This window comes from Rhinatrema bivittatum, chromosome 11, assembly GCF_901001135.1.
Source record: "Rhinatrema bivittatum chromosome 11, aRhiBiv1.1, whole genome shotgun sequence".
NCBI lineage: Eukaryota > Metazoa > Chordata > Amphibia > Gymnophiona > Rhinatrematidae > Rhinatrema > Rhinatrema bivittatum.
In genome coordinates this window covers 73,784,327-73,803,393 of record NC_042625.1, presented here as the reverse complement: position 1 = coordinate 73,803,393, position 19,067 = coordinate 73,784,327, and the positions used below count along the sequence as shown (strand labels likewise).

The window sequence follows — 19,067 nt, the reverse complement described above, 5'->3', positions numbered from 1 at the left end:
CTCCAGCCCTGTTTTAATCTGTGAAAAGGCTGCACACCAAGGGGCCTTCTCTGCCCTGGCCTGGGAACAGCACTGTATTAACCCATTCAGAGCTGTCCTGTCGTGACCCAGATCACAGCCCAGGAAGCCATGGCTAAAGGGGGAATATTTCTTCTCTCCCTCTCACCTACCCCCAAAATAAATAAATAAATAAATAAATACATACATACAACGAGAATCTCCTTTCTTGTGTGTGTGTGTGTGTCTTTCTCTCTTCCCTCTCAGTCTGTCACTATATGTGTGTATATGACACATCTGTAGGTCAGTAGCTGTGTATCTCTCTCCCTGCTTAGTCTCACACTGTGTCTTATCTGGATATCTATCTCCTCTCTCAGTCTGTGTTACTTTGTGTGTGTGTGTTTGTCAAAGTCTGTGGGTGGTCTGTTAGCAATCTGTGCATCTGTATCAGTTTATCTCTTTTCCCTCAGTCTGCCTATTGGTGTATCTGTTCTCACTCTGTGTGTGTCTGTGAGTGTTTGCTCTCAGCTTGTGTGTGTTTCTATTAGTGTATCTCTCTCCACTTTCTTTGTGTCACTGTTCTGTGTGAGTGTGGGTGTGAGTGTATATATATATCTATATCTCACAGTCTGTGGGTGTAGGTGTATCTGCATCAGTATATAATCTCTCTTCTCTCAATGTGTGTGTGTGTGTCACAGACTGTGGGTGTATCTGCTCTCAGTTTGCTTATTAGTAGCAGTGTATTTCCCTCCCTACTGTGTTACTGTGTGTCTGCTCTTAATCTGTATGTGTCTGTGTCACTGTCTCTCCTGTCTCTGTGTGTATATGTCACAATCTGTGAGGGTATCTGTTCTCAATCTGTTCATCTGTATTCGTGAATCTCTCATCTCTCAGTCTGGGTCTCTGTGGATGGGGGGTTGTCTACTTTGAGTCTGTATGCGTCTCTCAGTGCATATATGTCACAGTATATGGGTGTGTCTGTATTAGTGTGGGTGCATGTGTGTATATATGGGTGTGTCTGTATCAGTGTGTGTGTGTGTGAGACACAGTCTATGGGTGTGTCAGTATTAGTGTGTGTGATTGTGTGTTTATATGGGTGTGTTTGTATCAGTGTGTGTGTGTGTGAGACACAGTCTATGGGTGTGTCAGTATTAGTGTGTGCATGTGTGTTTATATGGGTGTGTTTGTATGTATATCACAGTCTATGGGTGTGTCTGTATTAGTGTGTGTGCATATGTGAACATAAGAACATAAGATATACCGTACTGGGTCAGCCCAAGGGTTCATCAAGCCCAGTATCCTGCTTCCAACAGTGGCCAATCCAAGTCACAAATACTTGGCAAGTACCCAAACATTAGATAGATCACAAGCTACTATTGCTTATTAGTTACCATCATAGCAATTTATGGATTTATCCTCTAGGAACTTATCCAAACTTTTTTTAAACTCATTTACACTAACTGCTGTAACCACATCCTCTGGCAATGAATTCCAGAGCTTAACTATGCACTGAATAAAAAATAATTTTCTTCGATTTGTTTTAAATGAGCTACTTGCTAACTTCATGGACTCTCAGTCGTCTTTTCTCTAAACTGAACAGCCCTAACTTCTTTAGCCTTTCCTCATAGGGCAGCCATATGTGTTTATATCAGTGTGTGTGTGTGTGAATGTCACATTTTATGGGTGTGTCAGCATTAGTGTGTGTGCATGTGAGTATATATGGGTGTGTTTGTATCAGTGTGTGTATGTGTATATCACAGTCTATGGGGGTATCTGTATGTGTGTGTGGGGGGAGGGAGAGAGAGTCTGTGAGTGTATTTGTATTAGTATGTGTGCACGTGTATATATCACACTCCATGGGTGTCTGTTTTCAGTCTGTGGGTGTCCTTATCAGTGTATCTCTCTCTTTCCTTTCTCAGTCTTTGTCACTGTGTGTGGATGAATGTCACTTGTGAATGTGGGTGTGCCTGCTCTTAGTGTGTGTGCATGTCACAGTCTGTGGGTATGTCTGCTCTCAGTCTGTGTATGTGTATATAGGAAGTATATAGGAAGTATATAGGAAGTAGTTTGGCTGCCGCTTAAGTCTACTTGAATGCACAGAAATACAAATTTAAATAAATAAATACAAGTTTACTATATATTTAATATATATGTATTAACCTTTTATTTCTCCCTACTGTGACACTATGCATGTCTATATCACTATTTGCCTCTCCCCACTGTTTGTTGCTACTGTACGTGTCTGTGTGTTTGTATCAGTAAATCTTTTTCTCCTCTCAGTCTGGGTTTCTGTGTGTATGCCATAGTCTGTGACTGTTTCAGCTCTTGTTAGTCTATGTCACTGTGGATCGCTGTGTTGCTCCCAGCTTGTGTCTATCTACCTGTCAAGTGTGTGCGTCTCTCTCTCAGTCTCGGTGTCTTACTGAGGGGAATCCCTCTGCCTTCCTCCTCCCCTCTTACAGTAAAGTACAAGAACCCCCTCCGCGAGAGGAATGCTGGGAAATGTAGTGCATCATGCTCTCCTCCCCGCCTGTCCAACTCCGCCCACAACTACAAATCCCAAAGCGCCGCACGGTGCCAGCACCCCATTTCCTCCCGCCCCTCAGCCCGCTAATTGGCTGCCCTCTGCAAGTGCAGCCCGCAGAATGAATGAAATTGTACAGTATTCCCGAGCTGGGGTTTAAAGCCCCGAATCTGCAGTGTGAGGGTGTCACACTCCAGCAACATGGCTACAGTCATCCAAAACCCTCTCAAATCGTAAGTACTCCCTGCCAAGGCAAGCCCCGCAGCCCGAGCAAAGAAGCAGCTCAACTACAGAGGTTTATACATGCACAGTTATGGTGGAATTTATTAATCCATTGTGCATGCAGGCTGCAGAAAGATATAGAGGCATGCTGTACTGCTGCCCTGTCTGGCTGGCAGGAAAAATCTGGCGGTCCTGTAAAGTGCATTCTGGTTCTTGGAATTGTCTACTGCGCCTGTGATAACCCAGAGAGGTTCCAGCATCCACAGAAAGGGAATCCCCCTGTCTTTGGACCCAGTTTATGCCCTCCTTTAAATCTTTGATTTTTATTTGGACTTACAATTGATCAGTTTTTTTATCCAGAGTAGCCGGCTTCGTTTCAGCATTTTCCTCTCATCTGTTTGCATCTGGCGGACTTGGATTCTGGTCTTTTTAAGAGGTGCTTAGATTGTTTTAAAACTCATTTCAGGACTATAATGCATTTGAGAACAGAACTGGAAATATTTTCTACTGTGCATGAGTCACAGACATTCATTTGCAGCTTTCTGAATAATACAGAGGCAGATTTTTCAAAGGTTTAGGCTCCTAACTTTTGGAACTGGCTGCAAGGCTCTTAAATTTAGGAGATAAAACTTGGGTGCCTACAATGGCGGAGTAGAGTAGAGCAGAGGGGGAAAAAAGGTAGGGGCTTAATAATAAGTTTCAGCATTAGACACCTAAGTAGTCTGGATCCAGCAGGCCTACATTTAGAATCCCAAGTTTTAGGATCCTCAATTTATGTGAACTTTCAGCTAAAAACTTAGGGCTCTAAATTTGGATGAAAATAGATGCTTAACTTAGGAGTTCAGCTTTTTTAGAACATGGGTCTCATGATCCCTGATTTCTCTTTTTTCATTTTGTGGCTAGAACAAACAAAATTATGATCTTTTCCACAACTTAGCTGCACGTATCGTAAATAGGATCGTGAAAGTGAGGGTGCTGCTGTGCGGCTTGTCATGAACTGTGTGTACTAATGCAAGCTTGAGACCCATACTACAAAAAAAAGCATGAGGCCTCAAGGGAGATGGACAGGCTTTCTGAAATAATTCATTTTTGCTTCTGTTATGTTTCCTTCCAGTTTAATGCAGTAGCAACACTGTAAATGCTGATGCAGTCTTCCTGATGGAATCTCTTGCAAACAGCCACTGGGGCAAGAGAAGGGATCTGAGCGTATGCCTCATTTAAATTTTTTTTTTTTTAATTTGGAGCCTAATTATAAATGCCATACAAATCCCCATACTTCACAGTTGCACTCTAGGAAAATGACAGGAATCTGTAAGTTTGTGCATTTACCCTTTATGCCACGTGATATTTATTGGTTTTGTGATAGGAATAAGGAAGAAGGCATTCGGAAATGTGAACAGACTAAAGGCTTCTTCAAGGCACTTGCATGCTTAAACTCCAGCCTTTTTTCCTTGGGGATGGGGGGGTAGGGGCTTAGGGGACAGTGCTTATGATAGCACTTTCTTGCAGAATTGTTCAGGGGGGCTGTCTATGAACTGATTTATTATTATTATTGTTATTGTTATTATTCAAACCACTTCTTTTTGGTGCTTTTTAAAATATGGCTGTAAACCTTTCCCCTCCTCTTCTGCTATTCACTGGTTCTAGAGTGCCATGGACTCCTTGTCCCAGGAATACAATTCTGGTGCCTCCCTACCTTAGAAGCAGTCAGGCACTGACAGAAGACACGTGATAAGACTTTAAAACAGTGTTTTCTCACCTTTTAACTATACAGATGTGTTCTTTTCTTTACCCCCTGGAAAGGTGTTACGGGGGGGGGGGGGGGTGAATGTGTGCATTGCTGTGAACTTCTCTTATAAACAGGGCTGCAAGTCTGTCAGTTAAGCTAGGCACCAAGCAAGGAACCAAAGCTTCACCAACTTTCTGGGCATCCAAGCCACTTTCTACTCAAAATGGTTAGCCATATCAGCTTTTAACAACTATTAAGGCCATTAAGTCCTCACTAGGAGCACCTCAGGAGCGTGGCAGCCAGATGGCCATCTACTGCACAGTTAGAGGGCTGGGGCAGTTTCATGGTGTGCACGGTCATGTGAGGGAACTGTAAGGTAGTCACAGGAGATGACCCCAGATCAGTACTCATACAGCCCTCGGACACGTTCCTGTGTATTGCTTGAGCCACAGAAGGGCGTGCTGAGCTGCACTATCTGCTTACAATTACAGGGGTACCCCTGGCACTAATTAACAGGTGCTAATCTTCGTTAGTGTGCTATTGCCAATTGTGTAATAGGGTTCTAGTTTTATGCTGTTCAAACGGTTTCAATTGGATCATCTTCACAGAACATCCCAGGTAGGAAATGATTCGCGTTTTTCTTTAATGTCTGTTTCCTCCTCTCCAGCTTTGTCAGGCCCGGGCACTACATTTCAAAGATACCACATATGCCTGCTTCTGCTTGATTTAGTGCCATGTGCCAGCAGAGCCCAATTCTTAAACTGGCCCTGAGCTCCATTGGAAATGGCCTGTGTTGTACTACCACACCAGGAGCATCAATTTGCAACTCTCCAGGGTTTTTCTCCTTCCTATTTTTGTCTTTTACCTTGCCCCCTCCCCCCCCCCCCTTTCTCAGACAGCCTAATCACTGCAGCCACATTTAGCTGGGACCACAGACAGCTCCTCCCTCTGCAGCACAGCTTGGTGGACCTTGAGACAGGCTACTGGGTCTCACCATTGTGCAATGACTGGGAGTCCCTACCCCCCCCCCCCCCTCAAGGAGCAGTGAATGCTGCCTCTGCAGCATCCCCAGCCCCAGCCAGCCCATGCAGCAGAGTCCTGATCTGGGAATCGAACCCATGTCCTCAGTATGCAGCAATGTAACTGAGCTCCTGGAATGCTGGGCACTGCCTTGCAGAGGGAACTGGGTTTGATTTCTGGCTCAGGTCTTCCGCTCAGCTGGGGCTGGGGATGCTGCAGGAACTCCCTGTCATTGTGCAATGGTGACACCTAGTGGATGGATTTAGGATTGCTTGGCCCCAGGCCCAGAACTGCCCCTGCAACGATTGGACTAAGTAAGTGGCAAGGAGATACAAAATAGTGGACAAATCTCAAGAATAAAATAATAAAGGCTCATGGTACCAGATCCCAGCCCTGGGTCTGATTGAGCTGGAAGCCTGAAGGCTTAGGAGAAAACCTACTGGGCCGAAAAAAAAGTGATTATCCATTCTTTCTGCTATGAAGCACCCAGCTACAAATGATTGTGATGGCTCCATAGGGAGAGGGCCCCCCCCCACCAAGCTGTCCCTAGTCTGGTTAGACCATTTTCATTGGTTGGAGAGAAAGGCACTTGGCGCATGCCCACCTTGAAATTCACTGTACCTGCTCTATTCGCCCCCACACGGAACTTTCTGGAGCCACCACTGCTATGATGCATAAGCAGCACTGTAGTGATGGGATTATCCGTTCATCTAGCTATCCACTAATCCATTCACCTACAGGTCCACCCATTCCATCAGTCGTCAGTCCACCCATTCACTAACCTGTGCATTCCCATTACCCACCTGTCCACTCATTCCCCCAGCTGTCCATTCATTGCTCACCCATCCACCAACCCATTCACCCACAGGCCCATTCATTCATCCAGCTGTCCATTCATCTTCCACGTGTCCATCCACCCATTCCCCCAGCTGTCCGTCCACCCACTCACTCATGCGTCCATTCATTAATATTATAGAACTCTCAACTCTCTGTGTTCCTAAGCAAAGTGTTCCGCCAGCTCATTAAACCTGGAGAATTATTTTGGAGCACCCCCTGAAATGAATTCCATTGCTTATTGATGCCGGAAATAAGGCCCCCAGAACCATAAAACTGAATGAGGCCACACTTCATTAGGGATGCAAATTAAGAAAGACACATCAAGGAAAATGACTAAGCCGCTGATCTCACCCAAGCATCGCAGACACAAAACAATAAAACAAATATAGAGAAAAGAGATCGTGATTGAGTCAGAAGAAAACCTCCTCTCAGTATCCCAGTAAGTCGAAGGCAGGGTGCGCTGTCCTTACTGACCCCCTCCTAGTGCAATGTGGCTTCATTTAGTACAATTGTGAGAGGATGAATTGTCGGGGATAGCCATTACTCCGAGGCTATGTGAAATGTATTGACTGTATTTGCTTTTCCTCTTTTATATGCAAATAACAAAAAGAAAAAAAAACAACCCCAATAAGGATTAGGACAGATTTGGACTGATGATTATATATTCAGGAAAAGAAAGCATTTCATGGGTCACTGTATGTGATCAAAAGTGTCACAGCTCCCCAGGTTATGAAGGTCCTTTAAATTCAATATAAGACTACTGTATGCAATAGAAGAAGCTTATATTCTATATAAATTCATCTGTTGTAATTAATGCAGGGTAATATGCAGCATCATATATTGTGAGGATTGATTTGGCTTGGCTTGATAGATTAAAATAAAAACATATTAGAAGATCAGAGTAAATACATACCACCAATCAGCCCATTCTTCTGGTTTTCTGACTGGAAATGCCACAGACTGCCAAGCTGTTGGAAACTTGAATGCACCCGAGGAGGGTTCCTCTGAGTTGTGACCCTGCTGCCCTTCCCTCTCCTCCCCACCACGCTGTGCCTTTAGCATTGATGCAGTTTCTTCCCCTTCGGTGTGACATTCCTTCTCTGGGCTTTGCTTCCCTCAGGCTCGGGGAGGACTTCTACCGCGAAGCCATCGAGCACTGCCGCAGCTATAATGCCCGGCTCTGCGCTGAGCGAAGCATGCGGCTCCCTTTCCTCGACTCCCAAACTGGCGTGGCCCAGAACAACTGCTACATCTGGATGGAGAAGACGCACCGAGGGCCAGGTAAGGGAAGCGGCGGTTTCCTGCACGCTGCACGAGTAGAAGTGACATGCCTGCCTGTCCAAGTGCTAAGTGTTAATTTTGCCCTGGGTTAAGAAGATGGCTCCATGTTGTCTGTTACCAGGCCGAGCCATCCTGCTTTATAGTAACGTAGTAAATGACAGCAGATAAAGCCCAAAATTATCCATCTAATCTGCCCAGCAAGTTTTTTTTAGGGTAATAACTGCTGCACCATGCAGGTTACCCCTAAGCCTCAATGCATCTGCAGCACCTGTATGATAGAATCATGAAAGGACAGGGCTGGGACAGACCTCACGAGGTCACTGATCTGTCCCCAGGTAAGGTCCTTTGCATGTGAACTATCCCAGACAGACGTTTGTCTAACTTGTTTGTAAAACCCTCTATTGAATACCTCCCTGGGTATCCAAAATGTTCAAAGTAGTTAAAACACAGGCAAACTGTGGCAACTGCAGAAGGATTGGGGAACCGGGCACCTAAATGGCAGGTGAAACTGTATGTGGACAAGTGCAAAGTGATGCACATGGGGGAAAATAATCCCAGCTACAGCTACGCAATGCTGGGTTCTATATTAGGAGTCACTACCCAGGAAATAGATCTTGGAGTTACCGCGGACAAGATGTTGAAATTCTCAGCTCAGTGTGCGCTGAAGGTCAAGAAAGCAAATAGAATGTTAGAAAATATTTGGAAAGGGATGGAGAACAAAACGGAGAATTTCAGAATGACCTTTCACAGGTTTATGGTGCGTCCACACCTTGAGTACTGTGTGTAGTTCTGGTCCCCCCATCACAAAATAGACATAGCGCAACTAGAAAAGGTGCAGAGAAGGGCAACAACAAAGCTAAAGGGATGGAGCGGCTCCCTTATGCAGGCCAAGCAAGAGAGGGCTCTTCAGCTTAGAGAAGAGATGCCTGAGAGGGGACATGACTGAGGTTTATAAAATCATGAGTGCCAGTGGAACAGGTAAATAGGAAACAGTTATATATCCTTTCAGATAGCACCAAGACTAGGGGATACTGCATGACATGAACAGGTTTATGGTTAAACATTTTTACTGGTATAAACTAGAGGCAGGACCACTGAACAAGGACACCAACAACCAAATGCAAGCATAAGAACATAAGAACATAAGAAATTGCCATGCTGGGTCAGACCAAGGGTCCATCAAGCCCAGCATCCTTTTTCCAACAGAGGCCAAAACCAGGCCACAAGAACCTGGCAATTACCCAAACACTAAGAAGATCCCATGCTACTGATGCAATTAATAGCAGTGGCTGTTCCCTAAGTAAAATTGATTAATAGCCATTAATGGACTTCTCCAATAACTTCTCCAAACCTTTTTTGAACCCAGCTACACTAACTGCACTAACCACATCCTCTGGCAACAAATTCCAGAGCTTTATTGTGCGAAATAAGGGTTACCTGATATTTTTAGAAAATAATAAATCAAAACATAACAGTAAAAATGTGAACAAACAAATCAAACTGAAACTTGAAGTGAAAAACAGCCAAGTTCATACCAAGCACTCCTCCCGTTTATTCTAATCAGTGCCTCTAACATAAAGGCGTTTAGTTACATTTTGCTGGTTGCTCATTACATATGGGAGAATGCTTGCTGAATTTTTGAGTTTGATTTAAATAAAGTGATTGTTATTATTTTTGTATTGATTTTTGGAGTGGGTTTTTTTGTTTGTTTTTTTTAATGATCCGGTCATGTCGACTTTTTGAACAAATCGCTATCCCTTATAAGTATCCCAAAGGAAGAGTGCTTGTATGAACTTGCCCGTTTTTCACTCTAAGTTTCAGTTTGATGTGTTCGTTCAGATTTTTAATGCTATGTTTTGATTTAATATTTTCTAAGGAATATCAGTAACCCTTATTTCTGTTTGTTTGCATTTTTTTAAAACATTTTTATTGTCAATGATATCGCACTAAATGAAAAACAATAGACATACCAATGACTTCCATCCTAAGAACATTCCAACCAACCAAACCCTAAACCCACCAGAAGGAGTCTGAGGCCCTGATTTTCAAAAGCATTTACACACTTACCCATGTACGTGGGTTTTTGAAAATTGCTACAACATATGGCATTGAATTGTCCATAGGTTGTACCTCTGTTAAGTGAACTTAATGCGAGTACATGGCTTTTGAAAATTGCTACACAGTAGTTACGTTTACATGCATAACTCCTTTCAATATTCACCAGTACGTGAGAAAAGATATTAACAATACAACGATGAAATACCAAACATTAAAATATGGGAATAGAAAATTCTAAACCGACTTTCAATATCATATAAAAATAGTTTCTTATATTCTTCAGGCAATACCCATACATGTGATCCCCAAATTTGGCACATATAGCCTACCTTTTAGAAGAACTCATCATGGCTGACTGATACTCCATATACTGTAAGCCAGGTCGGTATCCAGGCTTTCCACGTGCTTAATTCAGGTGATTTTTCAGGCAACCAAAGATATAAAATACATTGTTTAGCAATGAGAAAGGTTTGGAATAACAACAGTTTGTTATACTGCCCTATAAAAGTAAGCTTGTCTAACTAGCTTAACAAAATGCAGCAGAAAATGGCGATTTATTTTTTTGTCGCCACTGCCAAAGATGTGCTGCACTTTGCCAGAAACTCTGTCTCTTGGAACAATCCCACATGCACTGGAGTAAAGGCCCTTGGGCATTACATTTACGCATTCATCAGATTGAACCATCCCTGTTTTCTCTGTCCAAGGGGGAGAGAAAATAATTCTATACAAAAACCTACATTCCAATTCTCTTAAATCCAACATTATCAATTACTTTAGGGATCAATGTTGCGTTCAGCGGACTGCAGGCCCGTCCCGCGGCCCATCACGCTTACCTCCAACCCAGGCCCTTCCTTTCTGCCTCTCGAAACCGCGTCGGCCTTTTAAGACGCGGCCGCTCACCATGTCTGCCTCCAGATTCCCGTCTGATCCCCGGCTTCAGGCCCTTCTCAGAGTGTGGCAAGAAAGGCCGCACTGCGACCGCTCTTTCCTCTTCGCGGCAGGACGCCACCGGATCCTCAGGGCGCGCCTCCCTCCCTTGGGACGCACGCGCGACGACTGCCCTAACTTTAAAGGGCCATCGGCAGGAAACCTCTGGAGGCGCCCCCTGATGATGTCATTCAGCCAGCCCTATAAAGAGCTGAGACCGAGAACCTGCCGGTACCTCGGCAATAGGTCGTCTCGCTTTGAGAAGTGCTTTGCCATCGCGTTCCAGATTCCGATTCTTGTTCCTGATTCCTGTTCCTGCTGTATGCTCTTGAGTTCTTGTGTCTCATTCCTGATCCTGTTTGGCAGCCCGGCTTGTCTTGAGTTCTTGTCTTCCTGGTCAGTCTTCCTTGTCTGTCTTCAGCATCTCCTAATCCTGTGGTCCCCGTCCTCCCTTCATTCTGTCCCCTTTGGATTGGACTTCTGGCTTTGACTCAGACAGGCTCTGACTCGGATTGGATTTCTGGCTTGACCCTCGGACTGGACCTCGATGCTGCTTGACCACCTCCTGCCATTGACCACTGCCTTCTCTCTGTCTCTGATTGAACTCCGCCTGCCCCGACCACGGCACTCTCCAAACATCTGCCTGCCTCCGACCACAGCCTAAACTTGACCGTGTCTGATCGCTGCTTGCCCTGACTTTGCTTCTTTCTCCATGCTGGCCTGCAGCGTCTTCATCGCGATGGACGTTCACCTTCACAGAGGCCCGCATCTAAGACCAGCTGGCCCTGGCACCCGAGGGCTCAACCTAAGGGGAACGTGGGGCTGCTGGGGACCTGCAAGGCTCCTCCCTTCAGGTTGTGCCCACTCCACCTTAGCCAAGGGTCCACATCCACAACAATTAGCAGGTTGCAACCCTAAAAATCACATTCTGTCAGGCCCATGTTAATATTACATTTTCATCCATTAACCAAAACTTGCATGACTCCATAAGATTTCAAATAGAAGAAAAATGTGTACAGGCTAGAAATGGAGCCTTGAGCCAGCACATCCAAAAGAGAATCAAATTTTACCAACATGTTTTGCAAAAGCTGGGATTTAAAAATATTATTTATAATAATGCCAAATTTGCATATAAATAAAAAAATCTTGTTGGAAGTCCTTCTCTTTAATGCAAATTTGAAATGATTCCATTGTGATAGTATTCTCCAGCAACAACTCCTTAATTATGCAGACTCCCCCCAGTCCCTTTGCCAGTCTTTGATGCACTGGATAAAGAGCACCCGATTGAAAATCAGAGTTTGCCATAAGGGGCATCACACTCTGGCAGCTGTGAGCCCTCGGGCCACTGTTAAATTGACACAGCCTTGGGTTGAGCCCATGGATTCTGGTGACCTTGTCTGGTAGGGTGCAAGGAACAATGAGTTAGGACCAAGGCAGGCTGGAGTCAGGACCAGCAGAGGTCAGGCAGCTTCAAGAACAGGCAAGGGATAGGGCTGGCAGAGAACTAGCAAGGTTGGTGACAAAGCAGGGGTCAATGCAGGTAGAGATCAAGCAAGGACGGTGTCCAGACAAGGGTTGAGGCAGGCAGAGAACTAGCAAGGTTGGTGACAAAGCAGGGGTCGATGCAGGCAGAGATCAAGCAAGATCGGTGTCCAGACAAGGGTCGAGACAGGCAGATATCAAGCAAGGTCGGTGTCCAGGCAGGGGTCAAGGCAGGCAGAGATCAAGTAAGGTCGGTGACCAGACAAGGGTCAAGGTAGGCAGAGATCAAGCAAGATCGATGTCAAGGCAGGGGTTGAGGCAGGCAGAGATCAAGCAAAGTCAGAAGACAGTGTGGGTCTGCAACATAAATATAGTCCAAGGAAAGGCTGACAGGAAGGCCAGGACAAGAGAACAAGGCAAGGCAGAGAGGCAAGACAGGGCAGGGCAGAAGCACGGCTGGACAAGGCAGGAACATGGCAAGGCAAGGCAAGGCTGGACAAAGCTGGAACAGTAGCAACGTAGCACCAACAACTAGCATAGGAGGACCTGTGGCTGAGGCTCTGATTGGTTGCAGAGGACTTCCTCATATACCTAGACAGAATATGTTGTCATCAGCCAGCACCCCAGGAAGTCCTGGCTACAGGGCTTCTAAGAGGAGCAGGAGCTCAAAGTTGCAGGAAGTCCTGTATACGTCCCTTGGATGCACCACGGAGTGGGACACTATGCTGGAAGTGCTTGAAGGTAAGGGGCGTTAAAAGGGGTAGATAAAGAGAGACCTTCCACAATAACTGCAATTTAGACTTCACAAATTTCCACTCTTTCCTTCTTGAAGTGACAAGGAGGCTTGAAAATAGGTTTTAGAGGTCATTGAAAACGCCATGCATATAAAACAAATTTCAGGTTTAAAGGAGAAACGACCCGGTTTTCTAAATCCAAGTCAACGTATTTACTAGTATTCCAAAGCCAAGTCCCCCCAAACTTTTAAGACGACAAGCCATATTGTAAAAACAAAAATGTGGCAATTTAAAAGCACCCTCCTCTGTAGGCAAACTCAATCTGCCCAAGGTCATTCGTGACTTCTTCCTCTTCCAAAGAAACCCAGAACAAAGCCTATTGAGAAAATGAATGTCTTTAGCCAGAAGGACCGGAAGCATTGGTACCACATACAATAGCTCAGATAAAACGATCATCTTTGTCAGCCCTGTTCTTCCTTGCATTGACATTGGGAACTATTTCCAACTACTGTATCTAATTTTTTACCTATATCTTCAAGGAGAAGAGGGATGCTCTATGCATTTATATTAACGGGAGAGATGGGAATTTGTAGCCTCAAATATTTAATGCACCCACCTGCCCACTTTAGAGGAAAATCTTTCCATTTATCCTTTAAATTACCCGTCTGATCCAAAGCCTCAGATTTATCTAAATTAAATTTAAATCCAGAGAAAGACCCAACTATTGACAGTTGCAAAAGAATATCATCAGTAAACAATAATGTTTTAGCACACCAGTCCCCTATTGAAATGCCTCTTATATTAATCTCAGTTTCTAGTTTATGCATCAAAGGTTTGGTGGATAAAAGAAAGGGAGGAGCTAGAGGTTACCCTTGCCTAGTTTCATGTATTTATTTGTTTTAAAAACTTACATGCCGTGCAATCCTAGGGTCTAAGCGGTGTACAGTAGAAACAAAAACATGCATAATAGCATAGTTCCCCTATGCAAAGAAAATAATGCAAATAAACAGCCATTCACATTATCCTGAGCTCTGGGGTTACAAGTAGAGAAAATAAAAAACTTTGAAAACCCATCCTGGACATGAATCAACCAAAAAGAATCAAGAGAGGTCGTCACATGCCTTTTTTGCATCCAGACTAACAATTAATTGGTCTACCATTCGATTTGCCCGGCATTCTTCCATTGCTAGAAATAATTTCCGAAAATTAACACTAGGTCTCTTACTGTGTACAAAACCCGCCTGTGATGGTGAAATGAGAGAGAGTAAAATATATTTTAACCTACTAGCAAGAATTTTAGGAAATTTTAACATCTTGATTCTTTGGAAGATCGCACAGATGTGCTGAGGGGATCACAGCATTTCACCATCTGGGCTCTCTATAAAGGGGATAAAGCTGGATGTTGAATGTGTTTTAACCAAATTGGATAACAGTTTTCCAGACGTGTTACCATGCAAAATAAAAAAAAAACCACAAAAACCTGTGCATCCGGGTTTGTGAAGGAGCTTGCGTTCTTTGTTGTATCAAATTGTTCAATAATTTTTTAATCTCAAACTCTTGCCTTGTTACCCTTTGTTCATGCAGACAATAGAAATGAACAGATCTGTTTTTCCAGCTTCAAAATATTATTAAAGATGTTCTTGCGTTTCACAGTATTGTAACTGTCACCCCTCATTATCAATTTAGTGGTCTCCCAATAAAGCACAGCGTCGTTCTGATGTTGCAGGTTGCGCTTACTCTGAAGAAAAGCTTTAAAATCTTTATCTTTACATACGTAGTCACATCTACCAAAACCTCCCCCCCACACGTGAGTGGAGCATGATCAGAGATGATAGGAAAGTGTCTGTCATATTGTCAGGGTGCTGCTGCCCGTAAGGTGGTCACCCCCAGGACAGGAGCAGCACAGCACTCAGGAACAGGGCAATGCAGGGTCTTCTGCCTGATTGGCCACCACCCTCTTGGGCCAAGCCCACAGGCTCTGATGGCCGGCGGCTCGAACTGCACTCGACGCAGGAGTACAGGAGGGCACCCACTGAGCCAGAGCTGGCTGCGAGGTACAGAAAGGTGCCCACAAGACGAGGAACAGGGAGTGCACCAAAGATGCAGACAACTAGGTAAGACAAGAACAAGACTAAACAAAGCACGGGGCAAGACAAGGGCAGGTCAAACCCGACACAAAGGCCCGGGCTAAGGCCAAACAAGCAAACACAGAAGGCACAGACAAGGATACAACCAAGGACCAGGAAGGCCGCTATATCAGAGCCAGCACTAGGCGCAAAGGCAAAGCCAAGGACAGATATGGAGGCCATAACCAGGAAACAAGGCTCCAAGATGAGAGGGCGGGCTGTGAGCGAGGCAGGCTTTTAAGGCGTGGCAGGACTGACTGATGTGGCCTTCGAGGTGGCCCCTGCAGGCCGGAGGGCCGCACTGCAGCCGGGATCCTCACACATATGAAATATAGATTCTGCAACCAACGTGTAGTCAATGTGGGAACATCTGTCCTGTTGTTGGCACAGAAATAAAATTCTTTTGTCTGAAACCATAGGGCATTGACAAGAGCTAGGATTTTTATCCATCCACCCCTACCCCCCGCCCCCCCAGTAAGGAGCTAATGCAAAAATGCGCACTCAGCACAGCGCACAGTTTAACTCTTTAGTTGTGTGCACATTTTTATGCACAAACTCTATTGCCATTGCAGGAAGGAGTTTTGCACCCAAAAAATGTGCGTACAACACTGCGTCTAGGTTGGCGCCCTCGCATGGAAACTCCATGCTAATGATGGTATTAGCTATTACTCCCCAGTGCAAAGAGGTGCACTGGCTTATCTCCTGTTCTCTTAGTGCTGGAAACATAGCGAGGTGGAGTAAAGCTTCCTGTGCTAGTGTCTGTTTACAGGCAGAAGCTGGAGTTCTGGTGCCAGGACCTCTAGTTGGGATTTTATGCATTGAAAATATGCTTTGTGCAGAATAAACATCTTTTCTACACACACATATATTTATCTATATGTGTTCCCAAAATGCTTTCTGTGCAGAAATCATTTTTTTGTGCACATAAAAGCGAATTTTAAAAGCCCTGCGAGTGCCAGAACCGGGAAATACGTGCACAAGTTGGGCCGGCACACGCCAAGCAGATTTGAAAAGCCGCCCGAGGACGCGCGTTGTCTCCCGCTGTGCGTACAAGTAAAAAAGGTTCTAAAACGGGACAGAGTGTAAGCGTTGTCTGGGTGAGGCGTGGGCGTCTCGGGGCCTGGTCAAGAGATGTGCGTGTAAACACTTATGCGTCCTTGCGCGTGCCGGGTCCCCTTCCGTGTAAATTTGCTTCTGCTATGGATGGCGAGTAAGTAGTAAAACAAAACAATATAGGCAAGGCAGCAGGGTTTTAAGGGTCAGGGCTAACAGGGGGGAAGGGTGGCTATAAAATTAGGGGGGTTTGCAAGTCCTATCCCTAAACTGGGTGAACTGGGAATGAACTGGGAAAATGGCAAATGGCATCGGCGTGCGTCCCTTGTAAAATCCCCCCACTTCCGTGGTAGAAGCAGCATTTGCGTGCACGTGCGTGCGTCCATTTAAAATTGTGCGCACGTGTATGCGCGTCCAGGCTATTTTATAACATGCGTGCATATACGTGTGTATGTTATAAAATGGACGTGTCGCTGGGCGCAGGCCGGCGAACACACGCACTTGTGCGCCCGCGTGCTAATTTAAAAGTTACCATCATAAATTGCATTTCATGTGTGGAAAATGTGATTTGTGCACATAAATCATGTTTTGTTGTGCGCTAAGCCTTTTCTTTGCGCACATTTTCTGTTCTGTGTGCACTATTTAACTCCTGATATATTAGCATATGAACTTACTGCATGGAGAGTTAAAAAAAAAAAAAAATTTGCGCTGAATTTCAGTGCCCAGTTTTAACAGTCAGCATTCTGTATCAGCTCCTAAATTTGGGACATTACCCTAAAGAAGACACTACTATAGTAATTTTCACAAAAAACGAATGAGCATAATTATTGGGCTCATAAACTGAAGCCAAGAGAATAGATCTGCCATATAGCTTTTTCAGGAGAACAACGTAGTGACCATCTGGATCGGTATTAGATTTATCCAATTGGACAGCTACGCTCCTGTGAATGAAGGCCTCCCTAGATTAATCAAACTGCTATAAATATAGCAGAAATAGCATCCGGGGGGGGGGGGGGGGCTTGGTTAGGGTAATTTTTCTCTCTGTAGAGGCTTACAAAAAAGTGAATTATTTATACCACTGTAAGAGGGAGCACTAGTAACTCGGGGTGAGGTTTGTGGGTTGGGGTGGGTTCTGGGGACAATTTCACATGCACTATCTACCTAGCTGCATTCAATCTAGGTAGAGAGAACCTGGTGCAAATCTACTCTTTTCACCTCTCACCCATCTCATCACATTAAATCTTCACTGATGGGAACTGTGCTGTTTGTACGTATGACTTTGCATGTAAAATTGCCCCCCCAGAACCTACCCCACCCTCACAAACCTCACCCTGAGTTACTAGTGCCCCCTCTTATAATGGTTTAAAGAGTTAAAAAAACAAAACAGTAGAGCTCTCTCTCTCTCCCCCTCTCCCTTCCCGAAACGGGATTTGTAATAAATCCTGTTTCGGCCACAACGTACAGCTATCTCAGGCAAAACGCCGAGAGAATAAAGGTGTAGGTAAGTCCCGTGTTGCTTTATCGCACCCAATGTTAAACAGCCCTCATTTCCATTTACTCCTCCCCACTTGAATAACATTTTCAAATGCCAACTTTACCTACATGGAACTCGCCTTGAGTTAGCAATAAAAAGGCATGAGCTAAATCTAAAATAACAATTAAAATAAAAAGTAAGATCAACCAAATAACTGCAAAAACTCCATGGGCCAACTGTGTCTCAGAGACGTCAATCTTGACGTTTGTAATTGCGTGGTCAAAAGCATGCACTGTACAAACATCAGGCCCCTGAACTGCTGGCCAATAAGAAAAAAGATGACTTGAAAACCAGAATTTCTTCAGCCGCTCCAAGGACAAGTCATATCATCACGCCAGCAATCGTCACCAAAAGCAAATGCTAATTTTGTATCAAATGCATACAGAAAATCCAAATGAATGATCTGGAATATCAAATCACCACAGACCGCTGTAGCCAAGAGAGGAGGAGGAAAGAAACACAGACCAATTACTTAGGAGATATCAACTGGTCCCTGTCAAAGACTGAAGAAACGCTTTAGCTGAAGCCATTGAATTGAAGGATTTCATCTGGCCTTTGTTCCAAATTTGCAGCCTGGCCTGGTATAGCAGGGAAAATCTTGTCTTTCTCATGACAAGATCCACGCAACCTGGAAACAACTCTTTCCGCATAACTATAATCTTGGCTGAAAAATCTTGAAACGTTAATTATCTTGGACCCTTGAAAAAGCATTGTTTTGTTTTCCTAGAAGCTCAAAAATGATCAGTTTTATGCACATAAATAATATCACTGCTCTCGGATTAACTTGGCCTTCCTGTTTTTAGAACCCAGCATCTGGATTTGTTATCAAGGTCATCCAACCTTTCTTCCAAACACTTGTTATCCTTTTGCAAGATTTCTAGTTGTGTTTTAAGGGCACTAACATCCTCCTCCATTGCAGAAACCCTCTTTTCCACTAAGTCCACTCGTTTACCAACCTCAGATAAAGTCTTATTTAAAGTACTTAATTGTTCATATAGCTTACCAAACTCCAATTTTAACGCAGGTTCTTGTGTCTTTCACTCTTCCATCGGCCACCTTGGATTCAAGACGTTGCAGTTAACCTTTCTCTTTTTTAAGCAGGTTTCCTTGCCATAACCACCTGATTAGACTTCTGCTCAGGTCCCTAAATTTTTACCAAGCTCGGTCAGGGCTTGTAGAAAAAAACTAAAACTGTAGAAAAAACCAAGAAAGTTATCAAAACCAGGGGTAGTGCCTGGAGTTCAGTAACTTATCATATGCCTGAGTTTATTGCATCGCGTGACCCCCCCCAGGTAACAGGTTTAACGAATGGGAGAACATGCATTGAGTGAAATAAAATACTATCAAGCTGAGGAATCTTTTGCCAGAGGATGTGATGAAGGTGACTAGCGTAGTTGGGTTTAAAATTAGTTTGGACAAGTTCCTGGAGGAAAAGTCTATGAACCTTTATAAACCAGGCAGACTTGGGAAAGCCATCACTTATCCCTTGGGGTGGGAAACAAGGAATGGGATCTGTTCTTTGGGATCTGCCAGGTACTTATGG

At 44.4% G+C, this 19,067-nt stretch overlaps 1 protein-coding gene across 2 annotated transcripts in view; it reads left to right on the top strand.

Annotated features, from left to right (window-relative positions):
• The first annotated feature begins 2,630 nt into the window (after positions 1-2,630).
• Positions 2,631-19,067, top strand: part of DPF1 (double PHD fingers 1) — a 68,052-nt gene continuing 51,615 nt past the window's right edge. For both annotated transcript variants that reach the window (XM_029620109.1, XM_029620110.1), the window contains exons 1-2: positions 2,631-2,754; positions 7,450-7,610. In XM_029620109.1, coding sequence (XP_029475969.1) covers positions 2,723-2,754; positions 7,450-7,610 — 193 coding nt within the window. In that variant the 5' untranslated portion in view covers positions 2,631-2,722. The remainder of the gene's footprint in view (positions 2,755-7,449; positions 7,611-19,067) is intronic.